The sequence below is a fragment of the Trachurus japonicus genome, unplaced genomic scaffold, assembly GCF_045865225.1.
Source record: "Trachurus japonicus isolate A0001 unplaced genomic scaffold, Traja_1.0 AP030240.1".
NCBI lineage: Eukaryota > Metazoa > Chordata > Actinopteri > Carangiformes > Carangidae > Trachurus > Trachurus japonicus.
Genome location: NW_028220373.1, coordinates 1,053 through 18,675, shown reverse-complemented (window position 1 = coordinate 18,675; position 17,623 = coordinate 1,053). Strand labels below are relative to the sequence as shown.

The following is a 17,623-nucleotide window of genomic DNA, read 5'->3' as shown; positions in this document are numbered from 1 at the left end:
AGGAATTTTCTTTGTTCTTTGTTTGCTCGCTGTTTGGTTAAATAAACCACATTTTTTGTTGAAACTGGACATTTGTTTGGACATTATGTTTTTCCCATCCGCGTACACCACAACCCATGGTGCAACAGTGGCCCTTTGATTAGTATAATTTGAAGTTTGATTTGATACTTTTATTTGTTTGACAATCGGCTGCTACAGAGCTATATGAGCTATACAAATAAACTTGTCTTGCATCATGCATGCATCACATCCAGATGAGACTACTGCAATAGCACCCTCTATGGCTCATAAACCAAATTCATCAATAAACTTCAACAGAAGACCACACCACCCCATCCTCCAAAACCGGCACTGGCTCCACATCCACATCACACACAGTATACAATTTCAAATCCTCCTCCTCCTCCTCCTCCTCCTCCTCCTCCTCCTCCTCCTCCTCCTCCTCACACAAAGCACTTACTGTAACAACCAGGCCCCTTCCCACCTCACAGACCTGCTCCACCATCCCCACTCCTGCAGCCTCCACTCATCTGAAGGAAATCTTTTTAAATTAGCTTTTGATGTGTGATTATGTGTATGGAACTTTTCATTTTTATCTGTTTTAAGTGTCTTTGAGCAGCTGTAAAAGTGGTTACAGTAACATATAAAATAAATTAACTGTTATTTTTTATTTCATTATTATTGTTATATGCTGTTCATTTATCATTGGGGACTTCTATGTTTGGTCAATCCATAAATCTAACCAGTTGAAAAAAAGGTCTCTCTGCAGAAAAACAGTCTGCATAGGAAGTGTCTCTGCTTCTGAGAAACAGGCTTTTTGGAAGAAAAGGGAAGAAGAGGAGGAAGAAGTGAAAGGGATATTGGAAAGTGAAACTATTGTGTCATGGTGCACAGCAGCGCTGTGATGTGATGTCATGTGAAACCGTGTATAAAGAGGGAGATCCATGAGCTGTGAAGCATCAGGAGCTCAGAGTGAAGAACCTGTCTACAGCTCCAACCATGAACTCAGCTGTCGTTGCCTTCCTCACCTATCTGCTCGTCCTCTGTGCACAAGGTACTGTGAGAGTTTATTTTTGTGATTCCTTCATGGTAAATGGTAAATGGACTTGCACTTATATAGCACTTTTCTAGTCTCTTGGACCACTCAAAGCGCTTTATAATGTAATGGTCGCATTCACCCTTTCACACACATTCATACAGCACTGGGCATAGTGCAGGGAACTAAGCATTCACACACATTCATACACCCGATGGACACATCGGTTAGTGGACGACCCGCTCTACCTCCTGAGCCACAGCCGACCATAATCCATTTAGTCTCAGGTTCTGTTGTCACTTGTTGCAACACAAGTCGTTTCCAGGTTTCAATGTGTTTCAGCTGAAAATGTCTGCAGCTGTTAAACAATGGTGGCAATGGTACAACAACTTAAAAGCTGGATGTAATGTGAAAATTGTTGCAGATAGTGATGAACTGTAATTAACAAGGTCCTGTCTCCTCCTCCCTCAGGACGACAAGTCAACACATCTCAGAGATGCATGTGTTCAAAGGGTTTCGCCATGATCAACCCAAAGCTCATCCAGGGAGAGCCAGTCATACACCGTCCAAGCATCTTCTGTTCAAACACAGAGATTATGTGAGTAGCTGAGCTGAAATAAAGCACATCCACTGACGTGTTGTTCTTCAGCTTCTCTCTGACACGTCTCTCTTCTCTCTCAGTGTCAACCTCAGAGGAGTTGGAAAGAAATGTGTGAATCCAAACTCCCGACTTGGAAAATACATTCAGGAAAATATCAACAAGTAAGATGTCAACCCTCAGACACCATGACAAAGTGATGATGCTCAGGATCTCCAGCATCAAACACCACTGTGACTGGTCCAGGCTTCCACTGCTTTTTACTAACGCTGTCCTTTGTTGACTCAGGTCTGAGAAGAAAGGAGCTGTGACCATGACGACGGCCTCCAGTCAAACCAGTACTGTGAGCTCAACAAGAGTCCAGACCACATCCAAGCTGTAGGACTCTGCACTGTTTTTCATCAGTGAAGCAGTTGTTCACCATCACTACTTTGTCATGTTGATACAACAAGTGTCTCTATGTGTTCATCATGTTTCATACTGACCAGTCTGTGCTTTCTGTTCTCTCTACTGAAGTTGTCTTCAGGTGTATATAGCAAGTAAATCACCTATATTTAATAACTTTTCTAAGAAAATAAAAACATCCAAAATAAAATGGACTTGTGTCTTTTGTTTCTCCTCATATTTCAATATAGACTATTACACAAATATTTCAAATGTGAAAATGACTCAATTTGATAAAAAACCATCAGATACTTGAAATCTGAAGGTTTTAAGATGGCTGCCATTTGTGCCAAAGGAAACATGACAAGATCTTCATTACTGCTGCGATTGATCTGTTTTCACAGATTAGTACTTTGTCACGTACACAGTCTGGGACTCGTACCATATATTTCCTCTCACACATTGTTAAATTGTATGATTTGAGATCGTTCTTACAGAAGATTTGTGGATAAACTTATACAAAACAAAGTGATCCCTTACAGACTCACTGAGGCCCGTTCACGTGAAGTGTGTGAGGGCTGTCCTGTCACATCATCAAGTCGCTGAATCAGCGAGTGAGTTCTTTATGCTCCCTCACCAGAAGTCAGTGTTGATACTGACTACAAGGAAATTACCCACAGTTCATAGCAATGTGAAGTCAAACCCAGGAGTCTGAACGGTTCCACTCCCAGTCCCTGTTCTGATGCTGGTCTTGGCCCTGACTCTAGTCCCGGTTCTGGTCCCCGTTTTGGTCCTAGTCCCGGTTCTGGCCGTGGTTTCGGTTGCAGCTTTTTGTCCTGGTCCCAGTTCCCGTACGGTCTTGATTCTGGTCCTTGTCCCAATTCCGATATGGTTCTGGTTCTGGTGGACCTGCTTCTGCTACTGGTTCCTGTTCTAGTAAGGTCCCAGCTCTGATGGTTCTGGTCCTGGTCCCAATTCTGGTCCCGGTTCCAGTTCCGTTGTTGGTCTCGGTTCCAGTTCCACTACTGAACCGGGTCTGGTCCATTTCCTAGTTTTGATATGATCTCGGTTCTGGTTCTGGTGTCCTTGGTTCTGGTCCTGGTCCTGGTTCCGATGCCATCCTGGTTCTGGCCCTTGTCCCAGTTCTGAAATGTCTCCGGCTCCTGTGGTCCTGGTTCTGGTCCTGAGAGGGGGATCAGTGACGTCAGTTCAGTCAGTGAGGGTTCAGGGCCTGGGTCTTTTTCGAATTGGGCCAAAGCATTTCCTTGTCAGAGGTGGCGGCCATCTTGGATATTTAAGTGGCAGCAATCAGAATCAAGTGTGCTTCATGTTTGTTTTCTAAGTCAAATGAAAGCTCACACTGCCACCTATTGGTATAATATATTATACAGGCACCAGTCTATCCCATATGTCCCTCTGTACAGAACACTTGGTTCAATGCTGACATAACAACTAACAGACTCAAATGATCTTATCTTGACTTGGACATAGGAGTAGCGGAGCGGGGTGGTAGGTGAGATGTCATGTGAACATCTTGCTGGACACAGGTGGTGTTGTATTGTACAAAATGGGTCAGGAGAATTAGCCTTGTAAACCAGCCGCTCCCGGAAATGCAATTCATTTCATTTCTGAGGGAGAGTCTGGTCTCATCCCCGTTGTAAGCATTTGGCCTAAAACCCTCAGAAGGCCGAGCCAATCAGCATCGTCGCTGTGATTGACACAGCACGTTGGCCAATCAGGGACCTACTGGTGCAAAGCCCCGTCACTACACCAACTGTCTGTCAACGCTACTACTCCTGCCCAGCTCCCGCCCACCCCAAATGCTTACAAAGGGGATGAGGCCAGACTCTCCCTCAGACATGAAATGAATTGCATTTCCGGGAGCGGCTGGTTTACGAGGCTACAGGAGAATTGCAGGTGTCACGTCTGACATGTTCCATACTTCACCATCAGAAGGTTCAGAGGATGCAGGAGCTTTCTGAGTGAATCTGACATCTTAATTAATGTGCACTGTACTGTCCCAGCTGACTTAGCTGACTTTGGGCGAGAGGCGGGGTACACCCTGGACAGGTCGCCAGTCTATCGCAGGGCTAACACATATAGACAGACAACCATTCACACTCTCATTCACTCCTATGGGCAATTTAGAGTCACCAATTAACCTAACCTGCATGTCTTTGGACTGTGGGAGGAAGCCGGAGTACCCGGAGAGAACCCACGCATGCACGGGGAGAACATGCAAACTCCACACAGAAGGGCCCCAGCCGGCCGGCGGGTTCGAACCCAGAACCCTCTTGCTGTGAGGCGACAGTGCTAACCACTGCACCACCACTGCACCACCGTGCCGTCAGGCTCCAGCTCACCCGTGACCCTAGTGCAGGATAAGCGGTATAGAAAATGAATGAATGAATGAATGTACTGTCCCTGTTCAATAAATAAATGAAATTTAAAAAAAGAAAAGAAAAGAAAGAAAAGTGACTTTTCTTTATGATTCCAGGCTTCAGAAGAACCACACTGAACTGGAAGGGACTGGCTACCATGACCCTCATCTGTGTTTACTGAAGCCTGGCATATGAACCCACGTTGATGTTGATATTACTGTAAATAAGGTCAGTTTGTTCAGTCAAGACCTTGTTTGATTGTTACATTATTATATTGTGTTGAACTCTTTTATAGATGCAGTTATTATGACTTTGCTGTAGCCTACCATGTTTTCACTTTTATTGAGTAGGCTAAATAAAAACCCAGAACTTTAAATGACAATCACATTTCCTCTTTACCACACTGTTCAGTCCTCAACAGTGAAAGTTTTCAGATCTACTTTCAAACTTTCATTCAGAACTTTGGTTTGTAAACACACTGTGTTTTATGAAGATCTTTTCACGTTTCCAATTTCACAAATGGCAGCCATCTTAAAATCTTTAAATTTCCAGTAGCTGGTGGTATTTAGCGAATTGATGGCCACAGAGGGATGAACATGTCATTCATTTGAAATATTTGTGTAATAGGCCTACTCTACTGAAAAATGAGGAGAAACAAAAGATACAAGTCAAAAAATCTAAATCTAAAAAAAATCTACAAGTCCATCAACTGTTTTTTTTTTTTTTTTTGAGGTTTTTATTTTCTTGAAAAAAGGTTATTAAATACAGATTATTTACTTGTTATATAATAAACTTTATCTATATAGCACTTTGATATACACCTGAGGACAACTTCAGGAAGGAGAACAGAGAGCACAGACTGGTGGAACCTCTTGAGAACAATTCTTAGCCACAATATAGTCTTTCCACCATCAAGCCAGTGAATATAGGCTACTATATCTTGATGAAGGAAAAACTGACAGAGGGCAACCGTAGGCTATAGTTGTTATTTTAAAATTAAAATAGCACTAAGCCACATTGAACTCCTCTGGTCAGTATGAAACATGATGAACACATACAGTACGTTTACATGCAGAGCTTAATCGAGCTATGCTCAAAATTCGATTTTGGCGTCAAGTCGGACTTCTGTCCTTGTCTCAATATACATGCAACTGACGGGGTCCGCCCCCTCATGCGCCGTCACCTGTTGTTGCGGGTTAATACGCCCCCTGTCCTGTTGACTTTTCTGTCACCTCGTAAAAAACTGAATATAAACAACTTAGTAAGCTCATTAATAAATTCTCAACTGCAGTTCCCGACCAGACGCACTGGTCTCTCTCTCTCTCTCTCTCTCTCTCTCTCTCTCTGAAATGCATTGGATCTGCGCTGACGTTTTTTTTCTTTACTTTGCTGGGTTCGGGCGGCTTCTCTGCTCCACTTGGTGCCGTCTCTACGGTTGTGGAGCATGCGCACATGCGTTGTCCAGTTATACTCCGACTAAGGTGTATACATGACGGAGAAAATCGAATTCCAATCGCATTATCTGGGTGTCTTAATCGGAGTTCCCAACTCCGATTTCAGTCGGACTAACGTGTTTACATGCACTTCAATTATCCAGTTATAGTCGGATTAAGGCAATAATTCGGTTTTTTCAAGTGTCATGTAAACGTACTGATAGAGACACTTGTTGTATCAACATGACAAAGTAGTGATGGTGAACAACTGCTTCACTGATGAAAACAGTGCAGAGTCCTACAGCTTGGATGTGGCCTGGACTCTTGTTGAGCTCACAGTACTGGTTTGACTGGAGGCCGTCGTCATGGTCACAGCTCCTTTCTTCTCAGACCTGAGTCAACAAAGGACAGCGTTAGTAAAAAGCAGTGGAAGCCTGGACCAGTCACAGTGGTGTTTGATGCTGGAGATCCTGAGCATCATCACTTTGTCATGGTGTCTGAGGGTTGACATCTTACTTGTTGATATTTTCCTGAGTGTATTTTCCAAGTCGGGAGTTTGGATTCACACATTTCTTTCCAACTCCTCTGAGGTTGACACTGAGAGAGAAGAGAGAGACGTGTCAGAGAGAAGCTGAAGAACAACACGTCAGTGGATGTGCTTTATTTCAGCTCAGCTAACCATTCCAATAATCCCTGTGTTTGAACAGAAGATGCTTGGACGGTGTATGACTCTCCCTGGATGAGCTTTGGGTTGATCATGGCGAAACCCTTTGAACACATGCATCTCTGAGATGTGTTGACTCGTTGTCCTGCGGGAGGAGGAGAAAGGACCTTGTTAATCACAGTTCATCACTATCTGCAACAATTTTCACATTACATCCAGCTTTGAAGTTGTGGTACCATTGCCACCATTGTTCAACAGCTGCAGACATTTTCAGCTGAAACACATTGAAACCTGGAAACGACTTGTGTTGCAACAAGTGACAACAGAACCTGAGACTAAATGGATCCTGGTCATGAAGGAATCACAACAATAAACTCTCACAGTACTGTCACAGCCTGGCTCTTACAGCCATGAGAGACCACCGTGGCAACAATTAACAAATGTTTATTTAATGATAAATAATAATATACTGTAACAAAAGACCAGATCATGGGGTGTGAGTGTCAGTAAATAGGTGTGTAGAGCATGTTGTGTGAGTGTGAGACGTATGTGTGTGGGGTGTTGTAAGGTGCATAACACAAAGGAGCAACAAAGTAAACTAAGGACACTGCATCGCCGTCACCGGTACCTGCAGGAGAGGGGAGAAGGAGAGAGAGTGAGAGCAATCAGCAGGCCTGGCTTTATAACCTGGTGACACCGGGCCCAGGTGTCACCGGCAGGCCTTAATCAAGGGGGCGTGACCAGTGGTATGGCACCAGCCCACCACTGGGGACGCCACACCCCCCCCCTCAAGACAGGGACCCAACGGGATCACTGAAAACACTTGAAGAACCCACACCTTCCACACTGCCAACCTCTGCAACCCGGTACCTTCAAACAAACTCAGAGGAAGGTAGGGGAGGAAACATGGGACGACAAGTGGCAGAAAACTGAATACATTTACATCATATAATACATACAATAGACAACACACAATACCCAACATCCCAATACCCCGCCTAACCCACTGGGGCACGAGAAAGGGCATCGGCCAACACATTATCCTTGCCTTTAACATGTCTAACGTCTAAGCAATGAGCATGCCCCGTGTATACAATCAAGAGGACTCCCACCAGAACCTACATGCACTTCAAAACTCTGGCTGACTCCATCACTTTCTGCTTGTGTGGTGCACACCTATAAGAACGCTGCTTACTTTGCGCACTATACTCAACCGTAAGACCAGGACTTACATTCAACCCACACTCAGGACCAACAGGAACAGACTCAACAGTGTCACGTCTATAATAAGGTTTTAATTAATTTACATGACAAAGACGAGAGGATTTTCGTCGCGTCGGAGTCGCAATGTAATAATTCTGCTCCGAGACCTGTCGCTCCACAACATAAGGACCTGTAAATTTGGCTTGACACGGTGAATGCAGTACTGGAGTCAACGCCAACACTTGATCGCCCGGGCTGAACTGGCGCCGCTGTCTAAGACACTGATTAGGCTTACTCGTCAACTGACATGTGTGGCACGTTTTCACATACTTGGCAACATCGCGCTTCAACCTTGGCCAGAAAAAAAAAACGCAGGACACGGTCATACGTTTTCCTTATGCCCAAATGCCCAGACTCATCATGTGCGATTTTCAACACTGCGTCCCGAAACAATTCAGGCACAACAATCTGAAACACTGGTTTGCCCACAAAATCACCAACACACGGCACCCATTTCCTCACAAGCAACTCATTCTGTACAAAGTATCCGTGCGCAACATTTTCCAACTCAGACCCTGCAATGACACTAGCAACCAACCCGGACAAAGATGGATCAGTACACTGGCCTTTAATCCACTCATCTCGAGAAACTGATGGAGGCAAATCGGGAATGGAGACCACAGACTCTGGTTTACGCACTGGGCTAGACAAATCAGGTGCAGCCAGAACACGGCTCTGCGCGCGCGTCACGGCGCAGGCTGGAGAAACCTCCGGGTACCTCTGACCACTTTCATCCAGCTCCCCAGACGCAAGTGGCTTCGAAGTAACCACCGGAGGCGGCAGGCCATCCGCCCACACAGCACCACCAGCCAGATCGTTGCCCACTATCATGGCTACACCCTCAATCGGCAGCGCAGGACGCACCCCGACAGCCACAGCGCCACGCACCAGATCACACTCCAACACCATGTTATGGTGTGGAACCGGCGTCAGCTCCAAACCCAAGCCTTGCATCAAAATAAAGTCCCCTGTCTCCGTCTTCGATGAGAAAGGCAAAACTGACTCCACAATAAACGAGTGTTTGGCACCAGTGTCACGCAAAATCTTTATTGGTACACGTTCCTTACCGCCAACCAAAGACACAACTGCATCAGCGATAAAAGGCTCAAAACCATTACTACTACCACCCGGATCAGCACTCCCAGGCTTCAACCTCGGGACAACGGAACACGCAAGAGCAGGTGAGAACGACGTGTGTTTACTTCTAGACCTCCAAACGGGACACTGATCCTTCCAATGCCCGGCGCCTTGGCAATAATTACACACCCTGCCTCCCTCATCTCTGCCCCTTGAGGCTTTAAAGGCCTGTGACGGGCCAGATGTGGAAAGCTGCGCGCTATAGCGGGAATTACCATAACTACTTGCCCGACGCTGCGCATCACCCAGGCTGCTTTGATGCGTAAGAACAAAATCATCGGCAAGCTCTGCCGCTTTCAACACAGTAGTCGCTTTCTGTTCACTCAAATACGTTGCAATGCGCTGCGGAATCGAATTCTTGAACTATTCCAGTACAACTAACTCACAAAGGCTCTCAAAATCACCCACACTGGCAGCAGAACCCCAACGGTTAAAGTGGGACAACAACTCACGCGCAAACTCCATGTGCGTTTGTTTTTCACCCTTTACCCAATTCCTGAATTTTTGGCGATACGCTTCCGGAACTAATTCGTATGCTTTCAAAACAGCCGACTTCACTTTAACATACGACAAACAATCAGCGGCACTTAATGCCGAGTACGCCTCCTGGGCCCTCCCAGTCAGGACGCACTGGAGCATTAAAGTTCTATCCGCATCTGGCCACCGCCTCGTGTCTGCAACGCGCTCGAACAAAACAAAAAATGTATCAGGGTCCTTCTCATTAAACCTAGGCATCAGTCTCAAATTTGCGCCCAGATCAAAAAAACACTGTCCCTCTTCAGGTGACGCGGAACCCGGAAACTTCCCATCTCGGACCAAACTCAATCTCTGCTGCTCGAGCCTCATTTTCTCAACTTCAAATCTCACTTTTTCCTGCTCTAACTGCAAAGCCATTAACTCCCTGCGCTGCTCAAACGTCAGCCCAGACTCAGACACCGGCACAGAACTTGGCGCATCTGGCGCAGCCAAGTCTGCAAGAGACTCTTCCTTCCCCACAATTCCTTTACCTACTAACGTGGACAAAACAATTTCCTTCAACTCACTTTTATACTCATTCCCTGTAAAATCCATCTCATAATGCTCAGCTATCTGCGCTAACTGCTCCCAGGAACAGCTATTAAGAAACCCCTCTGAGGGCGCATCAACAAACTCTGCCACCGAAGCCATAGCTCAGCGCGTGAACCAAACAGAATGCACAGTGTTTACTCTCCCAAAATGCACAATCGAGGCGAACTTTACCTCCCAGAAGTTTTCCTCACTTACCTGCCTAACCAAAACTTACCTATCCCTCAACCCTAGTCTTCATGTGGCTTGCGGTGGGAATTTACGCACGCAAAACCAGTGGGTTTGTGAAAGCAACCTGCACGCAGGCGACCACACAATGTCCCACGGAGGTGCCCCCGAGATAATTGCCCGAAGACAATTAACACTAACCACGTCGCCACAACACTATAGAAAAAAAAACAAACCGACGCAACCCAAAGGGGAAACGCCATTCACCTGACAGGGGAAACTTCGCAGTGCAACAGGGTGGAAACACTTACCTTCTCTTTGGAACGCATGAACGAGCAACAGAACAAACAAAAGAGAGGAGAAAAAACAACCGGAGCAACAACGACACTAAGCGCACGGCGGATCTCCCCACCCACGCAACAGGGCACAGCGCGCACCAGGGCCCACTCACCTGATTACACAATCACGCTGCCCCAACAAACAAACCAAACAAATTTAATCTATCACCAAAATAAGCTTAGGACGAGCCCCCACTTTTGTCACAGCCTGGCTCTTACAGCCATGACAAAGAGGGAGAGACCACCGTGGCAACAATTAACAAATGTTTATTTAATGATAAATAATAATATACTGTAACAAAAGACCAGATCATGGGGTGTGAGTGTCAGTAAATAGGTGTGTAGAGCATGTTGTGTGAGTGTGAGACGTATGTGTGTGTGGGGTGTTGTAAGGTGCATAACACAAAGGAGCAACAAAGTAAACTAAGGACACTGCATCGCCGTCACCGGTACCTGCAGGAGAGGGGAGAAGGAGAGAGAGTGAGAGCAATCAGCAGGCCTGGCTTTATAACCTGGTGACACCAGGCCCAGGTGTCACCGGCAGGCCTTAATCAAGGGGGCGTGACCAGTGGTATGGCACCAGCCCACCACTGGGGACGCCACAGTACCTTGTGCACAGAGGACCAGCAGACAGGTGAGGAAGGCGACGACAGCTGAGTTCATGGTTGGAGCTGTAGACAGGTTCTGGCTCTCACTGCTGTGTCTTCATTCACTCTGCGCTCCTGATGCTTCACAGCACATGGATCTCCCTCTTTATACACGATATACAAGTTTCACTTTATAATATCCCTTTCACTTCCTCCTCTTCTTCCCTTTTCTTCCAAAAAGCCTGTTCCTCAGAAGCATTTTTGTTTGGCTAATTATGTCTCAATGAAGAGGAAATGCATGTACTGTAATTCACATCAAAATCATCATCAATTTACTTGCCCACCAAAAACACAGTCTAATGATTGATGGAGAAAAGCAATTTCTCCATACACTTTCCACACAAGAGTGCATTCAGTGAGTTGTAAAGCCCCTTTATTTTGGTGTCAGTTTCTAATGTTGCAGATGTGGCCGGAGCACGGCTCACTCCTCCTCACAGTGGGGCGCTGTGTTGTTCTGGTGCACTGATTTATGGGCGGGGAACACACCTATATAGAGGAGTCTGGTTCTACCTGGCGCGCTCTCTCTCTTCCTGTTCCGCTCGTCCGTGGTGGTGGCTGTGGCCTGGTGTAGCGGAGCTGGGGTTGGCGTTTGTGAAGCCGCGTGGCTGCATCGGCAGTGAAGCATCTCTGGTGTGTTGCCAGGAGAGGCACGCTATTTCCCTAAGCGCACAGGTAAGGCGCACTGATGCGCACTGATGCGCACTGATGCGCACCGCTGCTTTCTCTTCCACTCATCTACCGACTGTTTGGTGATCTGATTGTTTCTGCTGCAGTGTGGCGTGCTGCTGGTGTTGGTATTGGTGAAGCCGTTTGGCTGTGCCGGCATTGGAGTGTCTCTGGCGTGGTGCCAGAAAAAAACGCATGCTTCCTCCTTCAGCGCACAGGTAAGGCGCGTCAGAGCACACCGCTGCTTTCTCTTTTCATTCACGTGCCGATTGTTCTGTGACATGGTTGTTTCTGCTGCAGTGTGGCGGACTGCTGGGGTTACGGGGCTGGTTCGCCCTGCTGGAAGCCTTTCGGTGTTGTTGCTCTGTCTCCACGTGGTAAGTTGGCGTTGTCCGCCCCTCGTTTCAGTCTGTTGTGCCGCTCCCGGCTGATTGTATTGTCCTGCTCTGTTGTCCTAGACTACGCCTCCCGGTGCTCCGTAATGCCCTGCTGGTGAGGCCCAAAAACTGTTAAAGCCACCATCTTCTGGACCCACTGCTGTTTTGGCTCACTGGAATTACTCTGACTCCTGGCTCTCCTGAGCTACGACGGAGTGATTGATACGCTCCTCAAGGAGCTGGTGTCAGGGCTTGATTGTTGCTTTAGGAATTTTGTTTAGTTTATTCATTATTGTGAAAAGATTTATTTTGTAGTTATTTGTTTATTTCGTTTGGCGAGCATCATTTATTATTTTGTTTATTTTGTTTGACGAACATTTGTTTACTTTGGTTTGATTTGTTGTTTTCTTATTTACTTAAAATTGTGTGTGTTGCATTAAATGGGAGGCTGGTTTTATAATTTTGTTTCTTTTCTTTGTGGACAGGTGCTGAGGGCCAAGGCCGCGACCCAATCCCTGGTGGTGGTCTTTTCTTCACGAACCCCCTTGTGTGTGTGGTGGTCTTTTCTTCACGAACCCCCGTGTGTGGTGCCACGGGTGTTTTTGGTTAGTTACTCCTCCCCCTTGATTTGATTTTGGGCCGCCGTAGCGACCCCAGTTCTGTCCACCCTTGCCTCCATGCCCCCAGTCCAAGTAAAATGCAGCCAGTGTTGAGGTGACCTGTTGTTGATAATTGCAAATAAAACATTTTTGTACTTTTCTAATACGTCTCTGCCCGTGGTATTGAACCTGTGAGGACCTTATATATGAGAGAAAGGTATTAACCATTTTCCTTTAAGAATATCTATAACTATCTCCTGGGCGAAACTCCCCAGGTGGCGTTGTCGGTACATTTTTCCACCCTCCACTTGCCACACAATGTTTCAACTTAATGTTTAAATCTGTGAAAGGTGTGATTACACTCAGGGTCCCAGACACTACAGGTTCAATTTGTGTCAATAATCAAATCTACTTCAAACTTCTCATAGCTGCAAAGAGAATAACTTGACATTCAACTGGTTGGATTCATGGATGGGCCTAATATAGAAGCCCCAAATGGTAAATGGACAGCATATATGGCAACTTGCCTTGTCTGAACAACTACAGAAAGCACACTGCTAATACATTCAACACACATTTATGCAGCACTTTTCCCAACACACTGTCCTACCATACACACATATTCACCCACCAGTGATAGACAATTAAATTTTCAGTCCAATCATAGCCCTGCATAATATTGATCTAAAAAAAAAAAAAAAAAAAACCCTGAAAAAACTCTCAAACTAAAAGTAACATGAGGACAGACATAGACACAGTCAAACATTGGTCATTTTGGTAAAGGAACCAGAATTTCATACATATCAAAGACAGCTGATCTCGGCAAGATTAAAAAAGACTTAAAAATAAAAAAAATACTTCTGATTTGTGTTAATAGTCAGGAATCTAGATGTTTAAACGACAGATCACAGAACAGTGTTAGGAGAGCAGGTGGTCTCTGCAGAGGATGGAGACACACATGAGTGTGCACAGGGGATGGTGATACCACTCAACATTCCTTGGAACACAGAGGGAGCATAAGACTGAATGATGGAGTTCAGGTAGATGGTGCAGCCCCCCATGTCATCTTTAAGGTGCTATGAAATGATAATGAAACATTACGAGATGGAGTTGTTATTGAGGCAAATGCATTGCCAGAACTACATTCCAGACATGGCTGCTGGGCAGAGTGATTTCAAAAGGGCAAGTAGTTCCGAGTATTTGCTTCATGTGTCGTAATGTTACATAATTTTACTATTGTAACGTTACATGATTATTTCATAGCGTGATGAATGTACAGGTCACAACTTGTCAACAAGAGCGTTTTGGAGTTGTTGGATTGTGTATTTAAAGAGTTGTGAGGAACAGGGGACAATGTACCGTTCACCTCTATTGTGTTCGCTGAGCAGCTCACGTCTCTGCCTCGGGGATCTCAAACAACATGCACCGATAATTACAGGTAATAAACTTACCCCCATGACTATAGGGATTATGGAAATAGGTGAATTTGCCAAAAAAGTTGGACTATCCCTTTAAAGTTACCTGACCAGAAGGTGGCTCAGAAGAGAGATAATGATATCCATACAAACAAACTGAAGGCTGAGATTTGTCATTTTGTTTTAATGAATAAGATATTGACCTTTTTCCGATTATTTTAGGCCAGTGGCTTTTGTATGTCTGTATACTCCACAATATGACTTCATTGCTGTATCTGAGGATGGAGTAATGGTTACCCTAATTTAGTTGTACTTTTGTTTAAATCTAAACAAATAAAATTGCTCGATATTTTATCCTTAATGAATCAGCAGCAAACAGTATTCAAGAGTGTAAATATGAATTATTTCTAAAATATGATGAACTCTTTCAAGGTAATTTTGAAAAGTTGTTTCCGTTTCATATCCCATTTCTTAGAAAGTCCCACAGGTTAATTACGTAGTTTAAAATGGAAAGACTATGCACTGCATGACAGAAGTTAAAGCAGAGTAAACAAAAATGACCACTTCCTGGTTTTATCCTCCATGAGCCAAATAAGTCTGTCCTTCCTGTGTTACAGCATTGACTATAAAAGCCAATGGTGATATTGCAAAATATGATGTCACAGTGAGGTTAACAACTGACCATTCTGATATAAAGATTAACAACTAATTTCATCCCTTTAGACATGTGAGTTACAGTATGATTAGTCTATGACTTTGTGAGTTATAACCAATGTTACTGTTTGACTGTGTGTCTTACACATGTCTGCACTGACGCTGCTTTTACAATAATTTTGAGGGTTTTTTAAATTAATATTGTGTCAGTGTTATGATTGGACTGAAACCAAAATTGTCTATCAGTGGTGTGTAAATGCGTGTTTATGGTAGGACAGTGTGTAGGGAAAGTGCTGGTTGAAATGGGTGAATGTAATTAACAGTGTAAGTGCTTTTTGTTTGTAAAGATGAGCTATACAAATGAACTTGCCTTGCATCATGCATGCATCACATCCAGATGAGACTACTGCAATAGCACCCTCTATGGCTCATCATCCAAATTCCTCAATGAACTTCAACACAAGACCACACCACCCCGTCCTCCAAAACCTGCATTGGCTCCACATCCACATCACACACAGTATACAATTTCAAATCCTCCTCCTCCTCCTCACACAAAGCATTTAACAACCAGGCCCCCCATACCTCACAGACCTGCTCCACCATCCCCACAACTCCACTCATCTGAAGGAAATCTCCTCTCTGTACCTGCACAGACCAAGCACCAAACCTGGGAACCTGCAGAGCCTTTTCTGTCGCTGCCCACTCCACCTGGAACTCACTCCCTTAATTCATCAAAGACTGCCCACACTTCCCAACTTTCAAATCCCTACTCAAACCCACCTTTTTAAAATGAGCTTTTGATGTGTGATTATGTGTATGGAACTTTTCATTTTTATCTGTGTTAAAGTGTTGTTGAGCAGCTGTAAAAGTATTTACAGTAACATATAAAATAAATTAACTGTTATTTTTTATTTCATTATTATTGTTATATGCTGTTCATTTATCATTGGGGACTTCTATGTTTGGTCAATCCATAAATCCAACCAGTTGAAAAAGAAGTCTCTCTGCAGACAAACAGTCTGAAGTGTCTCTGCTTCTGAGAAACAGGTTTTTTGGAAGAAAAGGGAAGAAGAGGAGGAAGAAGTGATAAGGATATTGGAAAGTGAAACTATTGTGTCATGGTGCACAGCAGCGCTGTGATGTGATGTCATGTGAAACCGTGTATAAAGAGGCAGATCCATGAGCTGTGAAGCATCAGGAGCTCAGAGTGAAGACACAGCAGTGAGAGCCAGAACCTGTCTACAGCTCCAACCATGAACTCAGCTGTCGTTGCCTTCCTCACCTGTCTGCTGGTCCTCTGTGCACAAGGTACTGTGAGAGTTTATTGTTGTGATTCCTTCATGACCATGATCCATTTAGTCTCAGGTTCTGTTGTCACTTATTGCAACACAAGTCGTTTTCCAGGTTTCAATGTGTTTCAGCTGAAAATGTCTGCAGCTGTTGAACAATGGTGGCAATGGTACCACAACTTCAAAGCTGGATGTAATGTGAAAATTGTTGCAGATAGTGATGAACTGTAATTAACAAGGTCCTGTCTCCTCCTCCCTCAGGACAACAAGTCAACACATCTCAGAGATGCATGTGTTCAAAGGGTTTCGCCATGATCAACCCAAAGCTCATCCAGGAGAGCCAGTCATACACCGTCCAAGCATCTTCTGTTCAAACACAGAGATTATGTGAGTAGCTGAGCTGAAATAAAGCACATCCACTGACGTGTTGTTCTTCAGCTTCTCTCTGACACGTCTCTCTTCTCTCTCAGTGTCAACCTCAGAGAGTTGGAAAGAAATGTGTGAATCCAAACTCCCCACTTGGAAAATACATTCAGGAAAATATCAACAAGTAAGATGTCAACCCTCAGACACCATGACAAAGTGATGATGCTCAGGATCTCCAGCATCAAACACCACTGTGACTGGTCCAGGCTTCCACTGCTTTTTACTAACGCTGTCCTTTGTTGACTCAGGTCTGAGAAGAAAAGAGCTGTGACCATGACGACGGCCTCCAGTCAAACCAGTACTGTGAGCTCAACAAGAGTCCAGACCACATCCAAGCTGTAGGACTCTGCACTGTTTTCATCAGTGAAGCAGTTGTTCACCATCACTACTTTGTCATGTTGAGACAACAAGTGTCTCTATCAGTACGTTTACATGACTCTTGAAAAAAACGAATTAGTGTCTCTATGTGTTCATCATGTTTCATACTGACCAGAGGAGTTCAATGTGGCTTAGTGCTATTTTAATTTTAAAATAACAACTATAGCCTACGGTTGCCCTCTGTTAGTTTTTCCTTCATCAAGATCATAGTAGCCTATATTCACTGGCTTGATGGTGGAAAGACTATATTGTGGCTAAGAATTGTTCTCAAGAGGTTCCACCAGTCTGTGCTCTCTGTTCTCCTTCCTGAAGTTGTCCTCAGGTGTATATAACAAGTAAATAATCTGTATTTAATAACCCTTTTTCAAGAAAATAAAAACCTAAAAAAAAAAGAAACAGTTGATGGACTTGTATCTTTTGTTTCTCCTCATTTTTCAGTAGAGTAGGCCTATTACACAAATATTTCAATGACATGTTCATCCCTCTGTGGCCATCAGTTCGCTTCCACCCGCTACTGGAAATTTAAAGATTTTAAGATGGCTGCCATTTGTGAAATTGGAAACGTGAAAAGATCTTCATAAAACACATTGGCCCTCATTTATCAAACTTGCGCAGGATCTGGTGTAGATTCTGGTGTAAATATCAGTGTACGCCAAGTGTCACGTGTGATTTACTAAAAGTGTGTACGCTGCTGATTTCGGC

The 17,623-nt window shown here is 44.6% G+C and overlaps 1 protein-coding gene and 1 pseudogene across 2 annotated transcripts; one reads left to right on the top strand and one right to left on the bottom strand.

The window, feature by feature from the left end:
• The first annotated feature begins 972 nt into the window (after positions 1-972).
• On the top strand, positions 973-17,299 carry LOC146960552 (C-X-C motif chemokine 11-1-like). Of its 2 annotated transcripts, XR_015035415.1 has the most exons (5): positions 973-1,054; positions 1,508-1,634; positions 1,718-1,798; positions 1,923-2,160; positions 17,244-17,299. XR_015035415.1 is itself a non-coding variant. In XM_085772280.1 (4 exons), exons 1-4 carry the CDS (start codon positions 1,000-1,002, stop codon positions 2,014-2,016), a joined length of 357 nt encoding a protein of 118 aa, XP_085628406.1. In that variant the 5' UTR covers positions 973-999; the 3' UTR covers positions 2,017-2,210. The 2 variants fall into 2 exon arrangements, 1 of the variants encoding a protein (XP_085628406.1); XM_085772280.1 differs by lacking the exon at positions 17,244-17,299 and having other exon boundaries at positions 1,923-2,210.
• Positions 6,131-11,204, bottom strand: LOC146960553 (C-X-C motif chemokine 11-1-like; annotated as a pseudogene).
• Positions 17,300-17,623: the final 324 nt, after the last annotated feature.

Bases quoted from the DNA above. Each gene is read 5' to 3' on its own strand.
- LOC146960552 (XM_085772280.1), top strand. From the start codon at position 1,000: ATGAACTCAGCTGTCGTTGCCTTCCTCACCTATCTGCTCGTCCTCTGT. The intron at 1,055-1,507 runs GTACTGTGAGAG...CTCCTCCCTCAG, and splicing joins GCTCGTCCTCTGTGCACAAG to GACGACAAGTCAACACATCT. The intron at 1,635-1,717 runs GTGAGTAGCTGA...CTTCTCTCTCAG, and splicing joins TGTTCAAACACAGAGATTAT to TGTCAACCTCAGAGGAGTTG.